The sequence below is a fragment of the Octopus sinensis genome, linkage group LG15 (genome assembly GCF_006345805.1).
Source record: "Octopus sinensis linkage group LG15, ASM634580v1, whole genome shotgun sequence".
NCBI lineage: Eukaryota > Metazoa > Mollusca > Cephalopoda > Octopoda > Octopodidae > Octopus > Octopus sinensis.
In genome coordinates this window covers 21570928-21594927 of record NC_043011.1, presented here as the reverse complement: position 1 = coordinate 21594927, position 24000 = coordinate 21570928, and the positions used below count along the sequence as shown (strand labels likewise).

Sequence of the window (24000 nt, the reverse complement as noted above, 5' to 3'; positions counted from 1 at the left end):
CATGACTACCTGTCTGATAAGGGTACACTAGGCACATGCATCACAACCGTATGTGCACGACATGGTGATCTCATATCAAGAAAAACAGCGCATAAGCTTGCAGGTGGGGCCCAGTTAGAATTTTCTTCTGGTCGAGTAACACATCCCACTCAAAAGGTCCCTGAATAAGGATTGTTTAAGGATGTTGAATGAAACACCCATGTTTCCAGAGGTGAATTATTCAAACCCCAAAGAATTCCTTTCAATGCACGGCTATGATGCTCCTCCACTACTTCTGCTCGTGATCAGCGATGCACATAACACCAGCCACTAAGGGACATGCTCAACTGGTTAAAGTCAAATAACTGACAAGCAAATCTGTGGTATTGAGCAGAATATTTGCTGTAGCCCATCTTTTATACCAAGACAAAACAATGTACATGATAACACTTCCAATCAGTTAAGATCAGAAGCCATGAGAGCCACTGTCTGGTACTGCATCAGGGCATTTATTATTATTATTATTATTATTATTATTATTATTATTATTATTATTATTTATTATTTTTTTTTAAGTCAGTAAGCTGGCAGAACTGTTAACACGTCAGGCAAAAAGCTTTGCAGCATTTAGCTTATCTTTACATTCTGAGTTCAAATTCCACCAAGGTCGACTTTTCCTTTCATCCTATCTGGGTTACTAAAATAATTACCAGTTGAGTACTAGTGTCAATGTATTTGATTCATCTCCTCCCCCGAAATTGCTGGCCTTGTGCCAAAATTTGAAATCCTCCTCATCATCATCGTCATCGTCGTTGTTGTTGTTGTTGTTGTTGTTGTATCATCCCAGATGTGAGGGTAATACTTCATTGTGGATCTCACATATAAGTAATTGGGCTAGGTGTCCTGTCTGAGTATAACTTTATATCCTGATTCACTGTTTTCTACAGCAGCAGTCCATATCTTGTAGTTTCAATCCCCCTTTACCTCCTCACCTGTCTTAGAGACCCTGGGGAAAAGGTTATGCGAAGGCACTGTATTATTGCTACAACAAGGTTCAGTCCATATTGCAATGTTGTGACTTGGGTGCCTCAGTGATTCTAAGAACTATGTTAGCAGAGAACAAACTCAGGTCAAAGGGTAGAAGTCAGAATAATATAGACCACTTCTCAGAGATAAAATGGGTTTGCATAGGGCCAACATCCCTACTTAGAAGAAAATCAAAGTTACAGAAACATCGATGACAATTCAAAGCCAAAAACTCCTGGGAGGGGAAAGTCTTCCCTTAGGGAAATACATGATACATTGCAGCAAAATTCAAAAGGAAGCTACAAGGTTGCCTCCCATCACTCTTCTCACCACCAGAACCCACAAGGGAGACAGAAGAAAGGACGTCCTAAAAGTAGCTGGATGTGGGATACTGAAGCAAAGTTTAAAAAGAAGGGATCTAACTTGAGAGAAGATTAGACAGCTCAAAGTCAAGAACAATGAAGAAAAGTTATCGGTAGCCTATTCTCCATAGAGAGCAAAGGTTTAAGTAGGTTAGTTAACCTACCTGTCTCGGAGGCCCTCAGGAAAAGGTTATGAAGTGGCACCATTCTGTTGTGCTGTCTTCTGTAACTAAACAAAAAGGTAGAGTAATATTGACTTACTTGTTGAGTAGCCATGGATGTCTGGTACAGGAAAGTGCATTTAAGATTGGTGTTTTTTCAATGACCACTGTAGATGTTTTGTATTTGTTATAAACAAAATTCCATTCATCTTCATCTCCATAACGGACACCGATGCAGTAAATTATAGAATTCAGTTCAGTGTCCAAGCTAGAAAAATTAATAGGAACAGAAATTATATTTTTCCATTTCATTTAATTTCCATTTAGTGGAATGAATTAATATATACACACTTACATGCAGACACAGATGTACATATATACATTATTAGGATTATCATCATGGCCAGGTTCCAAACCAGGCTGAAGCAACAGAGTCCACCTGCCACAATTCTTGGTCCAACATCATTGCCTTGGGATCCTGGATACATTTCAGGCCAGTGTCTTCAATCAAGTTGTCAATGTAAGTGTGACAAACATTTTCCTCTTCTTACATCGCCATGAAGTGGGTTCCACAAGACTAATTTGGATGCTTCCAGTTCAGAATGGCACATGCAGTGACCAGATAGTCGCAGCCATCTTTGCCTGATCTTCTCACTAATTTTTCACGGGTCTTGATAAAGGCATTTGTTTGTCATATGTTGCTGCCATTTCATATTTAGATACATGCACACATCAAAAACAAAAAGTATCAAATGTCTTTCCAGTGCCATAGGCTTGTAGCAGAATTGAAACTGAATTGTCGGATAGCTGTGTGGATGCCATGTTTTGATCACAGTTGTTTCACATAATTGGCCAGTTCACTGACCAATCAGTGTCAAGCTATCATGTGATTCAACTTTGTAGAACCTTCTAATGAGCCTTCTAAAAAAAGGTGGATTTTTGGCACTAACTTCAGAATGCTGAGACAATTACTGTTATGACTAATGACTTCTCTTTCGTTCAGAACCATCTTTCAGGCAGATCTAAGGTACAGATTTGCATCATGAATTTATTGCAATTATTTTCCCAGTTGTGACAGGCTTGTCACAGTTTGATATGTATCAGCTATTTTTTTTGTGTACCTCAGTAGTATGTCACTACCAGTGTGTATAAATTGTTGCTTTTATTTTTGATTGAAAGACCAACACAGAAAAAACTATGTACAATAAATAAAGCTTATGTTAATTGTTTGTGAGAGTTGCAAAAGATTTTTACATGCAGCCCTTAGAATACATTTTCATTTCCCACCAACATCAAATGTGTAACCAAGACAATAGAAAATATGAAAGGTTAATAAGTTTGGTTTCCCAGATTCTGTGGCATATATATATATTATATATAATATATATATATATATATATATATATTATATATATATACATATACATACATATATTATAATATATATATATATATATATAATATAATATATATATATACATACATACATACATAATATATATATATATATATATATATATATATATATATATATATATATACATACATATATATATATTATATATATATATATATATATAAATATATACATACATACACACACAGCACATATATATATATATATACACACACACATACATATATATATACACTCATTCTTACAATATACACACACATACAACACATACATAGAACATACATATACATACTTACACATATGCATACACACATTTACAACACATACACACACACATGTACACACACATACAATCAAACATTGTTGTTATTATCACCATCACAGTTTCCCATGTTGGCATGCATTATTATAAGTTTGATCTGGCACAGTGTCACATCTGTTAGCAAGTTAGTAAATTAATTAACTAACTAATTAAGTATGCATAATGCATTGTGCTTTGAATAATCAGCAATTTAATGTAGACATACCTAAAACTTATAAATTATAAACATGTGTTGCTCATAATTATTCAATATAATTACAAATGAATGTATATGTATGCAAATTAAATTGGCCGTTTTAGCTGATTACTAGCCTATGATTCAAAGCTATAGATAGATAATAAAGGCATATGTACTTCCATGAATTTTCAGACAGATAATCACCAGAATAAGCACACTAATTTTCTGTCTACGAAGAAATATAAACATTTGCCTGCAGTATTCTGTGAGATTTATAAGGCGGCGAGCTGGCAGAATCATTAGCATGCTGGGTGAAATGCCTAGCGGTATTTCATCTGCCGTTACGTTTTGAGTTCAAATTCCGCCGAGGTCGACTTTGCCTTTCATCCTTTCAGGGTTGATTAAATAAGTACCAGTTACACACTGGGGTTAATATAATCGACTTAATCCGCTTGTCTGTCCTTGTTTGTCCTCTCTGTGTTTAGCCCCTTGTGGGTAGTAAAGAAATAGGTATTTCGTCTGCCGTTATGTTCTGGGTTCAAATTCCGCCGAGGTCGACTTTGCCTTTCATTCTTTCAGGTTTGATAAATTAAGTACCAGTTATGCACTGGAGTCAATGTAATCGACTTAATCCCTTTGTCTGTCCTTGTTTGTCCACTCTATGTTTAGCCCCTTGTGGGTAGTAAAGAATTAGGTATTTTGTCTGCCACTATGATCTGAGTTCAAATTCCGCCAAGGTCAACTTTGCCTTTCATCCTTTTGAGGTCGATTAAATAAGTACCAGTTACACACTAGGGCCAATATAATCGACTTAATCCATTTGTCTGTCCTTGTTTGTCCTCTCTGTGTTTAGCCCCTCCCCATATGTATATACACACACACACACACACATATATATATATGTCCCTTTCATTACCGTCTAACAGTAAATGGATACATGCATATACACTCACATATATACGTATAATCTTAAAGTATACACATCCATCTGCACATAAATATGTCACTATTTTTGCAGACAACGGTTAAATTCAAAAACTTTTTATTTTTATTTTATGTAGACATATACATATTATATACACATATATCTACACACATACTCATATGTGTATGCATGTACACACTCATACACATATATATACTCACACAACACAAACACACACATACACACGCATGCTAAAATCCACATACATCTACACATACATACATACTATATTAATCTATGTACACTCAGTGGGATGTGTAGATAAGATGGAATTGGGTTTTTTTTTCAATGTAGTTGTCCAGGTATTCTTTGAACCTATCATTGATGCTCCTAGAAGTCTCACCAATATATGATTCTGGGATAATCGCGCAAGTCCCTTCTTGGCACTTAATCTGGTATACAGTACTTTTCTTTTTGCAGTTCACATGTGGATTTGTTGAACATACTGCACAATTATTCTGACACGTAATTTTATCAAATGGGTATGATTTATATAATACAGATTTGATTGTCCAACTTTGATTTTAAGGCCAGTTGTGCACAGGATTTTCTTAAATGCCTTACTAAATTTGTTCCTAGGTGTAGCGTCAACAAACATGACACTGTGAAACTTCTTGTGTGTGTATATATATATATATATTATATATATATATATATATACAACCTTCGACAGAGTAAGTCATATATATATATACAACTTGAACAGACACACATATAAGTACATAAACATACGTTCACATATACACACATATATATATACAACCACAGACACGTCTACACACTTACACACCTAAATACTCACCTACATACATAAGTACATACATACGTAGATACATGCATACATACATACACACATACACACATAGATACACACACACATACATACATACATACATACATACATGTGTATGCATGCATCCACACCTATACGTACGTATGTACTCCTATACATACGTACGTACATACATACATACATACATACATACATACATACATACATACATGCATGCATACACGCATGTATACATGTATATATATATACATATATATATATCATGAGCTAACTGTTTCTTGCTCAGATGCAGCACGGAGTTTTGTCAGTGAACAGGTCACAGTATCAAAGCGACGAAAATATTTTGACAAATTAAATTTAAATGTTGAAGTGAATGTAACAGTTTGTGTCTGTTTTTTAAATGGCTTATAAACACCTTCCATGCTGCAATTGTCATATATATATATATATAAAATATGAATTAGAGATAAAACCACTATTATGCAACTCAAACAGTGATAGACATAAACCAATACATAAATAACAAATAATATAAATATAATTAAAATAATATATAATATAGATGTATATATAATTTTTTTTTTCCCAAAAAGTATAAAAAGAATGATAAATGTAATATAAAATTAATATAAATATAATATGAAATTTGATTTAATACTAAATCTAATTTTTCCCTGTAAGTTTGGAGCCATACTCCCTAATATTATTATTATTATTATATATATATATATATATATAAATGTACATATGTATATGCTCAAACTGAATCCTGCAAGCCATGCATGTGTAAAGAGCTCAACGGATTTATTTCTAAGTAAAACTAGCAATGAAGAGACATAGTAAATCTAACAAAGAAATATCGTTGACAAAGGACTTGTTCAAATAAATAAATAAATAAATATATAAATAAATACATAAGTGCATAAATAAAGAGAAAACAAAACAGTTTTTGAAGAATTATCTACCCTGTGTTTCCTGTATCTACCCATTGTCGAAAATAGGCTAGAGCTGCATCTTTACATTCCTTTAGCTCATTATCACAAGCCATGAGGACGATGAGTAAGCGAAGTGACCTGAAATTGAACAAGAAATAACATAATGTAATATAATATAATGAATGATATAATATATAACATAATGTAATATAATATAATGAATGATATAATATATAACATAATGTAATATAATATAGTGAATGATATAATATATAATATAATGTAATATAATATTATGTAGAGGTGCAGGCGTGGCTGTGTGGAAAGAAGCTTGCTTCCCAACCACATGGTTCCAGGCTCAGTGCCACTGCATGGTACCTTGGGCAGGTGTGTTTTACTATAGCTTTGGGCTGACCAAAGCCTTGTGAGTGGATTTGGTTGATGGAAACTGAAATTATATATATTTGTGTGTGTATGTGTGCGGTTCAGCAAAAGAAATCGATAGAATAAGTACTAGGCTGGGGTTGGTTTCTTCGATTAAAAACCTTCAAGTATGTGTCCCTTTCTGTAGAAAAGCGTAGGCTCAAAACGTAAAAGACATTTTCAATTCTTGGGCGTTATACTAATACATCTGTTTGTTTTGTACACCACCTGTCTTCGTCTTTTGTTTTTTTCATGAACACTCCCTATATATATATATGAGATGGTTAGCTGGCTGAAACATTAGCACACCGGATGAAATGCTTAGTAATATTTCGTCTGTCTTTACGTTCTGATTCAGCCAAGTTTAACTTTGCCTTTCATCTTTTTGGGGTTGATGAATTAAGTACCAGTTGCATACTGGGGTCGATCGAATCGAGTGGCCCCCTCCGCAAAATTTTATGCTTTGTGCCTAGAGTAGAAAAGAATATAATATTATATATATGTGTATGTGGTTGTGTGTATATCTATATATATATAAAGATGAGTGAATCCCTGTGTGAATCCCTAAAATTCAAGAGCTACACAACTGATTTCATTCAAATTTTACACATGCCTTACTTAGGGTCCATGTAGTGTTATGGGCCAAAAAACTTTTCGACTTGTAGCCTAATATGAGCCCAGAGCAATCTCTTATCTCTTACACTATTTCAGTATTACGGGTCAAAAGTGAAACAATAACGTCTCTATTGTAATGTGAGATACTTTCAGTTTATATAGTCTCACTATTATTTAAGTGAAACTATTATCTCTCTCTCTCTCTCTCTCTCTCTCTCTCTCTCTCACACACACACATATAGGTGTGTACATATATATATATGTGTGTATGTATATATATATGTATACATGTATGTATGCATATATATATATATATATATATATATATATGCATATATACATGTATACATATATATACATATATATATATATATAATTTATATATATATATATTATATATATATATATGCATATATACATGTATACATATATATACATATATATATATATATATAATTTATATATATATATTATGTATATATATATGTATATATGTGCATATATGTATATATATAGATGTATATGTATAGATGTATAGTATACATGTATATGTATAGATGTATATATATACAAGTATATATTTGTTTATATATGTATACATGTATGTATATATATGTGTATATAGTATATATCTGTATAAATATATGTATGCATGTATATATGTGTATATATATGTGTGTACATATATATGTATGTGTATATATGTATATATAGATGTATATGTGATATGTACACATATATATATACACATATGCATGCACACATATATTTATACAAATATATATACATATATACATACAAATAGGAGCACTCCGGTTGGTTACGACGATAAGGGTCCCAGTTGTTACGATCAACGGCTTGCTTATGAAATTAACGTGCAAGTGGCTGAGCACTCTACAGACACGTGTACTCTTAAAGTAGTTCTCAGGGATGTTCAGTGTGACACAAAGTTTGACATGACTGGCCCTTTGAAATACAGGTACTACTCATTTTTGCCAGCTGAGTGGACTGGAGCAACGTGAAATAAAGAGTCTTGCTCAAGGACACAAGGTGTACACATACATACATACATACATACATACATACATACATATATATATATATAAATATATAGGTGCAGGTGTGGCTGTGTTGTATGAAACTTGATTCCAAAGCACACGGTCCTGGGTTCAGTCCCACTCTGTGGTAACTTGGCATGTGTCTTCTGCTATAGTCTTAGACCAACCAAAGCCTTGTGAGTGGATTTGGTAGACAGAAACTGAAAGAAATCAATCATGAGCTGTGATGCAGCAAAGGTGTGGTAGGTTAATATGTTAGAAGGTGGAGTTTGAGGATGCATGTTAACAATTCTAGGTTGGTGAAATCACATTGTATCATGATGTCGTAAGGGGCTTGCTTCCCAACCACATTGTACTGGATTTAGTCCCACTGCATAGTACATTGGTCAAGTGTCTTCTACTATATCCTTGGGCTGACCAAAGCCTTGTGAGTGAATTTGGTAGATGGAAACTGAAAGAAGCTTGTCTGCGTGTGTGTGTGTGTGTGTGTGAGTGTATGTGTGTGTGATGTGTTTGTCTCCTGCCACTGCTTGACAACTGGTATTGGTGTGTTTACATCTCCTTAAATTAGCATTTCAGCAAAAGATACCAATAGAATATAAGTTCGAGGTTTAAAAAGGAAAAAAGTTCTGATGTCAGTTCATTTGACTAAAAATTCTTCAAGGCATGGCCACAATATAATGCCTGAAACAAGTAAAAGATAAAGGACAAAAGGTGCTTTTATAGTTGGTTGTCATTGTTTAGAAATACAATCCATGTTATACCTACTGGTCACGATTAATGTTATTGCTATGTGTATTATTCCAGCCAAGGTCTTTGTATAAATCCTTTACAAGGTTCCGAATAAATCTCTGTAAATACAAATGACAGAAAATATAAGACTTTTTTTTCAGAAATTAAACATTGAAATTTGGAAAAGTTAAAATAACGATAATGATAGATATCATGGTATAATCTGAACAAAATAAGCAGTATTTATTAAAACTGGAATCTGAAATCCTTGTATATGGTCCACATGACTATCTCTGCATATTATTTTAGAAAATATGAATGAGAAAGCTCTGTGATCATTCTACCAGTTACAAATAGCAGCTCAAATTGACCTCAAATCCATACTCTGGTGTCTCGAAAAAGGGATGCGATGGTTAAGGGTGGAATGCCTTTTATTGCAAGTCTATTCCCTTAGGGTTCATCTATGACTAAATATTGGTTTCAAATTTTGGCACAAGGCCAGTAATTCCAGTGGAGGGTTAAGTTGGTTACATTGACCCAGAACTCGACTGGTACTTATTTTGTCGGCCCTGAAAGGGTGAAAGGCAAAGGTGTTCTTCATGGAATTTGAATGCAGTATGTAACGACAGACACAACGCCACTAAGCATTTTGCCCACTGCAGCAAAAATTCTGCCAGCTTGTCACCTTTCCTGTGACTAAAGATAACAACAGCAACAACAGTGGAGGTGCAATGGCCCAATGGTTAGGGCAGCGGACTTGTGGTTGGAGGATCGTGGTTTCGATTCCCAGACCGGGCGTTGTGTGTATCTATTGAGCAAAAACACCTAAAGCTCCACGAGGCTCTGGCAGGGGGTTGTGGTGACCCCTGTTGTACTCTTTCTTTCACTCTTTCTTCCTGTTTCTTGTCCCCGACTTCCTACGCAACTGCTGTGCCTGGATGCGCATTCATCCATCCGTCGATGCTCTCGGTGTCAGGGGTTGACCTGCTTTCTCTTCTGCGGGTCTTACGAATAGCAAAGGACCATGTATCGGACTTCTCCCACTACGGACGAAGACCGCCTCGCTCAACAAACAAACAAACAAACAGCACAAGCAAAGAAGAAAAAAGAAAGGAAGAAATAATAAGATAATGGAGAATACCTGGAAATCACCATATCTTGGTGTCTTGTATAGCATTGTTTTCACCTGTGATAATCCACTTTCAGCTGTTGACCACACTACGTAAGATTTCTCCTTTTTCAGATATTCCAGTGTACGAAGAGCTATAAGTATATCGAGGTGTCCGGAACTGAAAGGAATACAACAGAAATGTGTGAGTATTTATTAAGGTTCTGTTAATGGAGCAACCATATAGCAAATATTATATAGCTTAGTATATGTTAGATGGGATGTTGTTCTTGTTGTTTAGCTCCAGGTTGGTCCTGGTTGTGTAGACCTATGATCAAAAGCATTCCAGCTATGACCATATCATCAGGGATTTTTTTAATTCAAGTATTTATTACACATCTAATAGCACATCATCTAATGAATGCTTAGATATCACAAGGCTTTGGTTAACTTGGGGGCAATAGTAGAAGATGCTTGCTGAAAGTGCTGTGCAGTTGGATCAAATCCAAAACCACATGGTTGGAATGCAAGCTTCTTAACCACTCAAGGTACGCTTGTACCCGAAACTTTATTTCATCACATCAACTTAATTATTGTAATAAAAAAATTTAAGGGAAATTTGACTGCTATTTCTAGCAGACTTAGTGACTACATAGCAGCTCTCTTGGATAGATGCTGAAATGGAGTTGGCAGTGATACTTCAAAATTAGTTTCATATTATGAAGGACTGGGTAATAATTTAAGTCAATTTTGGTTTCACAGTCCACTCTTCCTATTCTTTCGGAATGATGGAATTAATATTGTCTGTTAAAGACAATTCACTGAATATTTCTACAATCCATCCAGTTGATTGGAGATACCTAAACCAATATTTACTAAATAAAACTAACAAATCAATACTTATTAAATCAGTTAAAATGCCTTGTCTGAAAACTCAATGCAATAGAATTTGGAGGCTGATCGTTTGTTTTATAAGGCTTGTTGGATACATGGGCTCAATGAAGGAGGTCCAGCATGCCAATCAATTGCTATAGTCAGTGAATCAACTGACCACCACCACCACTAAAACCACTACCACTAAAACCACCACCACTAAAACCACCACCACTAAAACCACTACCACTAAAACCACCACCACTAAAACCACCACCACTAAAACTACCACCACTAAAACCACTACACTAAAACCACCACTACCACTAAAACCACCACCACTAAAACCACTACCACTAAAACCACCACCACTAAAACCACTACCACTAAAACCACTACCACTAAAACCACCACCACTAAAACCACTACCACTAAAACCACCACCACTAAAACCACCACCACTAAAACCACTACCACTAAAACCACCACCACTAAAACTACCACCACTAAAACCACTACCACCAAAACCACTACCACTAAAACCACCACCACTAAAACCACCACCACTAAAACCACTACCACTAAAACCACCACCACTAAAACCACTACCACTAAAACCACTACCACTAAAACCACCACCACTAAAACCACTACCACTAAAACCACTACCACTAAAACCATACCACTAAAACCACCACACCACCACTAAAACCACCACCACTAAAACCACTACCACTAAAACCACTACCACTAAAACCACCACCACTAAAACCACTACCACTAAAACCACCACCACTAAAACCACACCACTAAAACCACTACCACTAAAACCACCACCACTAAAACTACCACCACTAAAACCACTACTACCACTAAAACCACTACCACTAAAACCACCACCACTAAAACCACCACCACTAAAACCACTACCACTAAAACCACCACCACTAAAACCACTACCACTAAAACCACTACCACTAAAACCACCACCACTAAAACCACTACCACTAAAACCACTACCACTAAAACCACCACCACTAAAACCACTACCACTAAAACCACCACCACTAAAACTACCACCACTAAAACCACTACCACTAAAACCACTACCACTAAAACCACCACCACTAAAACTACCACCACCACTAAAACCACCACCACCACCACCATCACCACCACTAAAACCACCACCACTAAAACCACTACCACTAAAACCACTACCACTAAAACCACCACCACTAAAACTACCACCACCACCACTAAAACCCACCACCACCACCACCATCACCACCACTAAAACCACCACCACTAAAACCACTACTACCACTAAAACCACTACCACTAAAACCACTACCACTAAAACCACCACCACCACCACCATCACCACCACTAAAACCACCACCACTAAAACCACTACCACTAAAACCACTACCACTAAAACCACCACCACTAAAACCACTACCACTAAAACCACTACCACTAAAACCACTACCACTAAAACCACCACCACTAAAACTACCACTACCACTAAAACCACCACCACCACCACCATCACCACCACTAAAACCACCACCACTAAAACCACTACCACTAAAACCACTACCACTAAAACCACTACCACTAAAACCACCACCACTAAAACTACCACCACCACTAAAACCACCACCACCACACCACCACCACCACTAAAACCACCACCACTAAAACACTACCACTAAAACCACTACCACTAACCACTACCACTAAAACCACCACCACTAAAACCACTACCACTAAAACCACTACCACCAAAACCACTACCACTAAAACCACTACCACTAAAACCACTACCACTAAAACCACTACCACTAAAACCACTACCACTAAAACCATACCACTAAAACCACCACCACTAAAACTACACCACCACTAAAACCACCACCACCACCACCATCACCACCACTAAAACCACCACCACCAAAACCACCACCACTAAAACCACCACCACCACCACCACCCACCACCACCATCACCACCACTAAAACCCACCACCACTAAAACCACTACCACTAAAACCACTACCACTAAAACACCACCACTAAAACTACCACCACCACTAAAACCACTACACTAAAACCACCACCACCACCACCATCACCACCACTAAAACCACCACCACTAAAACCACTACCACTAAAACACCACCACCACCACTAAAACCACTACCACTAAAACCACCACCACCCACCACCACCACCACCACTAAAACCACCACCACTAAAACACTACCACTAAAACCACTACCACTAAAACCACCACCACACTAAAACCACTACACTAAAACCACTACCACTAAAACCACTACCACTAAAACCACCACCACCACTAAAACCACTACCACTAAAACCACCACCACACCACCACCACCACCAAAACCACCACCACCACTAAAACCACTACCACCACTAAAACACCACTACCACTAAAACCACTACCACTAACCACTAAAACCACCACCACTAAAACTACCACCACCACTAAAACCACCACCACCACCACCATCACCACACTAAAACCACCACCACTAAAACCACTACCACTAAAACCACTACCACTAAAACCACACCACCACCACCAAAACCACTACCACTAAAACCACTACCACCAAAACCACTACCACTAAAACCACTACCACTAAAACCACTACCACTAAAACACTACCACTAAAACCCTACCACTAAAACCACTACCACTAAAACCACCACCACTAAAACACTACCACTAAAACCACTACACTAAAACCACCACCACCACCACCATCACCACCACTAAAACCACCACCACCAAAACCACCACCACCACCACCACCAAAATTACCACCATCGTCATCATTGTTGTTGTTGTCACTGCCGCTGCCACTGCTACCAGCACCTCTACCACCACAATACATATATAGATATATATACACTACCGTCAGAAATTAATTAGCACCCTTGATTTGCTCTTCACTCAAGGTATGTGCTGTCACCTAGTGGCCATATCTCGAACTATTGCTTTGTTGCGAGTTCACTGTTGCGCAGAACGATGACGTAACTTTGTTTGCAGAGCAGTTTGAGAGTCTACAGCCTTATGATGTTGACATAACAGTGCAATAACAACTTGGAGTGCGGATGCAGACAAATCTTCCTTTGTTTAATAGATATAGGTAACGCCTCCAGGGACCGAAATCACACCATACTAAGTTTTCTCATCGCGCAAGACGTTTTGAACAGCTCATAGGTTAATTGATTTAACCTATTTAATGTAGAAATTTGAGAAGTGCTAATTAATTTCTGACGCAAGTGTATATATATGACAGGTCTCTCTCTCTCTCTCTTTCCATCTACAAATCCACTCTCAAGGTTTTGGTTGGCCTGGAGCAATAGTAGAAGACACTTGTGCAAAGTAGTGAGCAGTGGGATTGAACCCAAGACAACATGGTCGGGATGCAAGCCTCTTAACCACACAGCTATACCTGTATCTGAAACTTTAATTCATCACATCAACTTAGTTATTATAATAAAAAAAAAAGTGGTCCCTTTATTTGGAAATGAGCATACATACTTTGCTAAGGCCCATGAATCCCAAAATATCTGGATACGGTTGGATATATGAATGATCTGGAAATAAGCAATATCTCGATTATTTGAACGTCAACAGATCATATGTAGCAGTTGCATGAAATAAATTATTTAAATAAAATTCAACTTTTCTTTTTATTTCATTTTTCAAACATAATAATATTTTTTTTCATCAGCTGCAAGAATGAAATGGAATGTTATGATGTTCATGACTTTCTCAGTAGCAATTAGTGCACAATCAAAATGAAATAGCATCAACTGCATCATGGTCTTGGCTCATTAGAATATCGCTATGGTAATTGCAGAATGAAGAAATATTGAATCAGTAAAAAAAAAAAAAAAAAAAAAAATGAAAAGAAAAGAAATTTTACATGAATAAATTATGATAATTACTTTAGCAGAATTCTGGTTTAAGTACCTCATATGACTCCTCTAAACTTTTTTTATTTTTTGGAATTTTCAGAAAATTTTTGCAAATTGGAAATTCATACAATTTTTAAATGGTGTTTTTTTAACCACCCCATAAATTCTAAAAGTTCCACTCTTTTTCGAATTAAAAAAAAATCAGAGTTTAAAATATGGGCCGTCTGAATTTTTTGCCTAAATCCCAGCAACAGACCACCCCTGGGTGCATCATAATTCCTTTAAATGAGTTTATGGGGTAGAAAAATATTGATAAACGTTAGAGTGGCAAAGAAACCAGGATGGTATCAGGTGGTCATGAGATGTGGTAAAAACAATAGCTTAAATCCTTAAATCACACAAATAAATGTATTCTTGGATAATTGTATGAATTGTATGATAATTGTGTAGAACACAAATTCACAAAAATGTTCCGAGAGTGCCCCAAAATAAAAGATTTATCAGGAGATATAAGGGGTATTTAAACTAGAATTCATCCAATATTTCATCCACACACACACTCACACAATTAAAAGTGAAATACTTTACATTTTCATATAGAGAAGAGGTTAAAAATTCAACATACTGTGTGATCTCTCTTCAGTTGCTCAATAATTGCCATCCAATTATCGTCGTCATAGGTCACTCGATAATAATTTAAAAGCCTTATATTACCAATAACCCAGTCTGTTGAATTATGTTTCCTAGGTAGCACAGATGAGGAAATTTGGACTGAAAGATGAAAATAATTGAATACTTCAACAATTAACAGCTGTTAACCCCTATACAAATGCAAATACATTATCTTATATTATTTATATATATCTTGACTCATTTCTGGAATGTCTTTGACTATTGTCCTGATTAATCAGTGACACATAAAAGGTACCTGTGTTAGTGTAACATGTAATAGATACCTGTGCTGGTGACACATAAAAGGCATTTGTGCCAGTGATACATAAAAGGCACACACTACACTCTGTGGAGTGGTTGGCATTAGGAAGGGCATCCAGCCATAGAATCCAACCCAAAACAGACTGGAGTCTGCTGTTGCTGACTGGTTTACCAAAGCCCATCAAACAGTCTAACCCAAGCCAACATGGAAAACAAACCCTAAATGATGATGATGATGAAGATAATGATGAGGATGAAAAACAACAGCTCCTCCTACTTCAACTGCCCTCTTTTGGTGTATTGTAGATATGCATTTTCATTGTCTTTCTTAAGATCTCTGCTTTTTTCAAATTGATTGCATAATTCTCCTATATAAGCCAAACACCAAACACATGCTTGTCTCACCACCCTCACGATTTCTTACTTCCATCGTCGTCGTCATCATCATCATCTGTTTTCCATACTGACATGGATATGGATTGGACAGCCTGATAGGAACTGGCAAGGCCAAGGGCTGCGCCAAGTTCCATAGTCTATTTTGCCTTGGTTTCTATGACTGGATGTGCCCTTCCTAACACCAACCATTCCACAGAGTGTACTGGGTGCTTTTTACGTGGTACCATTACTGGTGCTTTTTACATGACACCATCACTAGTGCTGCTCATGTGGCACCCTGGTTTTTGGATCTCAATTTTGTTGTGGTGGGCAGGTCTTCTCAAGTACAGCAAAGTGTCACTTATCTCAGTCCTCTGTCATCTCCTTCATAAGGTTCAGCATTTTGAGATCAACCTTCAATATTCATCCCATGTCTTTCTGAGTTTCCCTCTTCCACAACTTTAAGTGACCAGCACTTCTTTATTCAACTGTCCTCATTCATCCATCTAACATAACCAAACCAGCACAATATTATTTTCTTGCACACTGCATCTAATTCCTCTTATTCTCTCTTAATACTCCAATACTCTGTGGCACATGCACACTGACATTGCACATCCATACTAGCTTTGTTCTTCTCCAGCCTTCACACGTCTTCCACATTCAGGGCCTACATCTCACTACCATACAGTATCACAGTTTGGAGTGGAAATTAAAACAAAAAGAGTCCCAAAACAAAAAACAAATAACAAACAAAAAAAAGGACAAAATTCTTACCTTCTGATTCGTTTTTGTGAATCCAATGTATATCTTTGTTAGTCTTATTGAAATTCTTCTCTCTACTGGTGGTAAATGTAAATGGAACCTCCCACTTGTAACTATAGCAAAGGAAAATAAATTTAGAGAGAGTCTGAAAGTGGAATAAATTAGTTTACTTTGAGGAAGAAGAGAAGTCTGAGATTATGGACAGGATCTTTTCTCAGAGAGAAATATAAGAAATTTTCTTCTTTATTTGACCAATTTGTTCTACTTTGATTTCACTCTTTGCTGACACGAATCATCATCAGTTCCTTTAGATCCTATTGTTTACTTAAATATTTAGAAAAGGTTAATTGACACATGCATAAAACATGCTTGTAAACATGATGTATGTAAGTATACATTACATACTTATGTGTTACATTCATACATACATTTATCTCTTTCTCTTCTTCTTCTTCTTCTTCTTCTCTCTCTCTCTCCTCTCTCTCTCTCTCTCTCTCTCACACACACACACACTATAAAACACAATCAAGGCACATGATAAATGTTTGTGGGATTTGCTTCCATCATGGAACTGAAGCAAGTTGTTGTATACTGTCTGTGCATAAAGAAATCCTGGGTAGATATTCCAACACAGCGATATAAAAAGTCAGCCAATGAAATCACTTCCCATCCTTCTCTGCATAAATCAATTGTTACACACAGACAGAATGATCTGTTAATTCATCACTGAACATTCACTGCAAGTAATTACCTTGCAGTAAAAATTTGTAATTTTACCATCTGATAATTTCATTACAAGGTAATTACATAGTGAGCCAATATATCATTCATAAATCTATCATTATAAATGCTTGTGGGGACACAGTATTTCGTTATGCAATCATAATACACTACAAAGCATAGTAAACGTTTTTATAACTCAACTAGCAGAATCGCCGGCATTGCTTAGGTTTCTTTTGACCCTTTAGAATTGGAATTTTTGAAAAGTAAAAATTTTTCCTTATGTAGCTTGTTATTCTCTTTAAGTGAAGATTTTTCTGGTTGAAATACACCGAAAAATGGCGACACAGCAGTCAAAAAATCGTAAAAAATAGGGATTTCCATAGAAAAAAGCACCTTTTTGATGTAAATAATTTTTGGTGTTAACATGGTCTGATTTGAATTTTATTTTCTACGGAAGGAAGAGCAAGCCTTCTTCTATCATACTATCAATTTTGGTCAACTTGTGCCACAGGGTCTAGGAGGAGATAGTGTTAGTTAAAGGCTACCAAACCTGCCATACACAGACAACTTCAGCTTTATATATATAGAGATATTGTGTTCTACTGTTTAAGCAGTACTTTTTACATCATCTAGTATATCCAACAACATTACACCACTATATTTAGTGGGTATTAAAACAATGCAGGCGCAGGAGTAGCTGTGTGGTAAGTAGCTTGCTTACCAACCACATGGTTCTGAGTTCAGTCCCACTGCATGGCACCTTGTGCAAGTGTCTTCTTCTATAGCCTCGGGCTGACCAAAGCCTTGTGAGTGGATTTGGTAGACAGAAACTGAAAGAAGCCCACTGTATGTATATATATATATATATATATGTGTGTGTGTGTGTGTGTGTGTTTGTGTCTATCTTTATCCCACAGTACTACTTGACAACTGGGGTTGGTGTGTTTATGTCCCTGTAACTTAGCAGTTTGGCAAAGAAGTCCAATAGAACAAGCACTAGGCTTAACATAAAAAAAAACACTGGGGTCAGTTTGTTTGGTTAAACCCTTCAAAGCAGTGCCCCAGGAAGGCCACAGTCTAATGACTGAAACAGGTAAAAAAAAAAGATAACAGATATTTAATTGCTGGCAAAACTAAAAAATATTTGGATTATAGTGAGTTGGATGTTAGAACTGCAGGTGCCCCAGCTCCAGCACTCAATCCTCAAGAGAAAAGTTGGTAAAAAAAAGCCAAACATGCTATCTTCTATTTGGTTTTTTGCACCTATGTTTACAAATGTTGGGTAATGACCAAAGGTGTATGATAGGAAATACAAGTGGCCAAAATTGGGTTCCTATGAATGATTTCTGAAGTAATGGTACCCAACAGGGTGTTTAACTCAGAGATCAGGTTTTTGCTCTAGATCAAATCATTACTTCTCTGCATTGAGAGGTCACAACTTGGGTACTATGGGCATGTGCTTAGAATGTCTCCGGAAAGAGCCACAAGAAGGATTCTTGAAGCTGAGGCAACCAGCAGCAGACCTAGGGGTAGATCAAGAGTGAGATGGTTGGATAACATCCATAGCCTCAGTTGGTCATGCTTGGTAATCCATTGGAAAGTCTAATGATGGTTGCTTCTTGATAGGACCCTATGGAGGAGGTGTCTGAGGATTCTACCCTAACAACTCTCACAGTAATAGTGGACAGAGAAGAAGGTTAGAAGGATGGATATAATTCATAAATTTGATGCATGTGAATGTGTCCACGTGTACCTTTTGCTGCAAAGTGTTAATATAGGCACAGTAAGAAGCTTGCTTACCAACCACATGGTTCCAGGTTCGGTCCCACTGTATGGCACCTTGTGCAAGTGTCTTTTACTATAGCCTCAGGCCAACCAAAGCCTTGTGAGTGGATGGATTTGGTAGACAGAAACTGAAAGAAGCGTGTTGTATGTGTGTGTGTGTTGTGTGTGTGTGTGTGTGCATGTGTGTGCGTGTGCATGTGTATGTGTCTTTGTATCTGTGTTTGGCCCCCCCCCCACCACCACTTGACAACTGGTATTGGTGTGTTTACGTACCCATAACTTAGCGGTTTGGCAAAAGAGACTGAGAGAATAAGTACCAGACTTTAAAAAAAAAAAGTCTTGGGATCAGTTTGTTTGACAGAAAAACCCTTCAAAATGACTGAAATGGGGAGAAGAAAAGTTTGGTAATACAATGGAAAGTTTTATTTTTTTATTAATTTAAATGTATGAACAGTACTACTGACAGCTACGATCCTATCAATTTTCTTTCATCAAACACTACAATGGAAGGGTATTAAAGACATTCAAAATTGCAAATGCTTTCATTATCAAATGCTTTAATTCTTTAAATACTTTCATTACTGATTGACAAGATTAAATTAACAAAACTAATTACTAAGGATATCATGAACAATGGCATAAATTTAATTTCTTGTTGCAATTTCATAGTTTCACTTCCAGAAAGAAATAATTATCAATAAACTGAATGAATAACATTTATTACTGAACTATAATTAATGTTTACAAACAATTTCTGTTAATTTTCCCAAGTTAACAATTAAATCTATTTTAATATTGAATTATTATAAACAATTAGATCTGTTTTTGTTATTGAATTATTATAAATAATTAAGTCTGTTTAATTACATAAAACCCAACTGTATCAGCTTTCATTATTTCTTCCTAATAAATCTGAAGACCCAATACATGAATATTCATGCACCCCGCCACACCACACAGACACACAGACATAGACATGCACGCACACGCACACACACACACACACACACACACACACACACAGAGCTCCAGTAGTTACAGCATGGAATGTTCCACTCAGCTCAAAGGTGGGAAGGCTGAATAAGGCTTATATGTGTTTGCTTGCAGCTACATAGGCTCCTAAAGCAATTAGTAATAGCACCTTACATTCTCAGTTCTGAATAACACCCACATTTTATACATCCTTTTGACGTCACTGGTGCCAAGCTGTATTAGCCTTTGCCTTTCTCTCAGACAACATCGGTGGTGTGGAGAGGGTATGCATGGGCGACTGCTGGGCTTCCACAAACAACCTTGTCCGGACTTGTGCCTCGGAGGGTAACTTTCTAGGTGCAGTCTCATGGTCATTCATGACCCTAGGAGGTTTCCTAATGTGTGTCTTTGTTCCTCCAACCACTGCTTGACAACAAGTTTTGGTGAGTTTGCGTCCCCATTACTTAGCGGTTTGGCAAACGAGACGGATAGAATAAGTACTAGGCTTAAAAACAATACGTCCTGGGGTCGATTTCTATGACTAAAACCCTTTAATGCGGTGTTCCAGCATGGCTGCAGTCAAATGACCGAAACAAGTAAAAGAATAACAGAATAAAAAAATAAAATGTTATTGGGAATTATATAAAAAATTGTCAAAATATTTTTGTGTATTTTAGAAATAAACCCATTTTATTACACATAAATCATAACAACAAAATCATATATTGGACCCCCAAGAGCCATATGGACGTTGGTTGAGAACCACTGGTCTGTGAAGAAGAAAATTAAAAGGAAGGGAAAGACTAAAGAATAAAAGAGTCAAAGAACTTACTTGAATGGTGATTTGTATTTGGATTCAGTAGATTCATCGTCATTTTTAAGATAGCGTTTCTGCTTCACCGTGAGTTCGTTTCCTTTCCAGGTGACAGTTAAAAGGGGATAATTCATCTGTAATGTCCATGTATCCATGATGTATTTTACATCCCGACCATTCCATGCCTGAAGAAATAATGGTTCATTATTTTCATTCATTATTTGAATGTTATTGTGTGGTAAGAAGTTTGGTTCTGGATTCAGTTCCTAGCCCTGGTATGTACGTCATAATTCAGTTTTATTTCAAGATATCTTGCCGATAGAGAAAGAGCTGGTTTCTAACCTAGATCCAAGGTTCTTTCATTGGAATTTCAAGATCAACAACATGGTATGTATGTGTGTATGTATGTATGTATGTATGTATGTATGTATGTATGTATGTATGTATGTATGTATGTATGTATACGTGAAGATTTATATGCTTTGCTTTAAGTATGTCCTCTCATGCATATACTTACATATATAGACATCCTCATGTATACTTAAATCATAAACATATGTATGTATGTATGTATGTATGCATGCGTGTGTGGGTCCTTTGTTTGTGCTTGTGTTTTTCCACCATCACCGCTGCTTGACAACATCTGTTGGTTTATTCCTCTTCCCGTAACTTAGCGGTTCACCAAAAGTGAGCAATAGGTTATGTACCAGGCTTAAAATTTACACACCCTTCAAGTTGAGAACCCAGCATGACCACAGTCAAATGACTGAAATACATGGCTTCCCAACCACATGGTTCCGGGATCAGTCCTATTGCATGACACATTGAGCAGTGCCTAGGGCTGACCAAAGCCTTGTGAGCGGATTTGGTTGACGGAAACTGAAAGAAGCCTGTCTTATATATATATATATATATATATATATTTATTTGTGTGCATTTTTGTCACCCCCACCATCGCTTGACAACCAATGTTGGTATATTTACGTGCTTGTAACTTAGTGGTTCAGCAAAAGAGACCAATAGAATAAGCACTATGCTCACAAAGAATAAGTTCTGGGGTCGATATCCTCGACCATAAAACCTTTAAAGGCGGTGCTCCAGCATAGCTGAGTCAAAGACTGAAACAAGTAGAAGAATAAAAGAATTTACTTCAAACCCCTATTGTGTTGACTCTGTGCTGCAGTGCTGGGTCATTTTGTTTTGCCTTTGGCACTGTGTACACTTGTTTTTTTTTTTATATTATTGGATCTCATATCTGTTTCGATGATGAATATTCTAGAAGATCACTCAACAAAACCACTTACTCATTTAATTAAAGATAATGTAATTGAATATACTCTGAATGTAATCTTCATATAGAACCAGCTGTGTGTAAAGAGTCTCATCCTTTGAAATACGGGTAGAACCCTACCAGGGTGATAGATTGGAACCATAAGCTCAAGCTCCAGTATTTAAAATCACTGCATTGCATCTTGGATAACAGCCATTTTTCTAACTGACATTTGCTCAACATAAGGGTTGATCCCTACCTTGTGAGTGAAACAGCAAAGACAAAAAGCTGCATGGGAGCCTGTTGAAAGGATTGCAACTGTAATTCTGAGGTCTAACAATATTGCACTGTGTTAAACTCTGAGTAGCTGGATCTAACAAGATTTTCTGGTTTTTATTATAACATTAGATATTGTATATATGATGTATGTGTGTATTTGTGTTTCTGTTGGTTCCAGTGTTGGTTTTTCGTCTTGGTACATTGGCAGATTGGCCAAAGAGGCTGACTGATTAAGTATCAGACGTAGAGATAAGTATTATGAACAATTTATTCAACTGAACTCTTCAAGGCATTGCCCTGCATGGTCGCAGTCTAATGACTGAAACAAATAAAAGATAACAGACGGCTGTGTGGTAAGTAGCTTGTTTACCAACCACATGGTTCCAGGTTCAGTCCTACTGCGTGGCACCTTGGGCAAGTGTGTTCTACTATAGCCTCGGGCCGACCAAAGCCTTGTGAATGGATTTGGTTGACAGAAACAGAAAGAAGCTTGTCGTATATATGTATATGTATATATATGTGTGTGTCTGTGTTTGTCCCCCTAACATTGCTTGGCAACCGATGCTGGTGTGTTTACGTCCTCGTAACTTAGCGGTTCGGCAAAGGAACCGATAGAATAAGTACTGGGTTTACAAAGAATAAGCCCTGGGGTCGATTTGCTCGACTAAAGGCGGTGCTCCAGCATGGCCACAGTCAAGTGACTGAAACAAGTAAAAGAGTATAAACACATTTTTTTTTGTCTGGAAGAAATCAATTGTGTTTTCAGATCCGGAGATGTATGGACTTCGTAAAGTTAAAAAAAACAACAAACCAATACCCCAAACAAGCAAACAAATAAATGAAATGGACCTACCATCTTGTTACGACCGCGTCATGGCACAGTCAAGTATTGAGAACTCCATTTTACTAACGGGCTTCCACCCAGTTTCCGTTTATCAGATCTTACCTTCAAGGGTTAGTGAATATAAAAAAAAGTAAGTAAAGTTTCCTTTCCGAGTCATACCGACGCCTAAGGGTCACTTTCCCGGTTTCATGGCGTGTATATTCTCCACCTGGACGGAACTCCTATCCATCGTAGGATAACTGTCGTTTGCCAGCTGAATGGACTAGAGCAACGAGAAATGGGGTGTCTTGCTCAAGAGCGCAACGCATCGC

At 36.8% G+C, this 24000-nt stretch overlaps 1 protein-coding gene across 1 annotated transcript in view; it reads right to left on the bottom strand.

Moving 5' to 3' along the window:
- LOC115219967 (aminopeptidase N-like) overlaps positions 1–24000 on the bottom strand; it is a 208417-nt gene that overhangs the window by 8148 nt on the left and 176269 nt on the right. Inside the window, 8 exon segments of the mRNA XM_029790270.2 lie at positions 1629–1796; positions 6189–6296; positions 9023–9105; positions 10128–10275; positions 14550–14605; positions 15555–15700; positions 17015–17115; positions 21315–21481. Of these exon segments, the coding sequence (XP_029646130.2) occupies positions 1629–1796; positions 6189–6296; positions 9023–9105; positions 10128–10275; positions 14550–14605; positions 15555–15700; positions 17015–17115; positions 21315–21481 (977 nt within the window).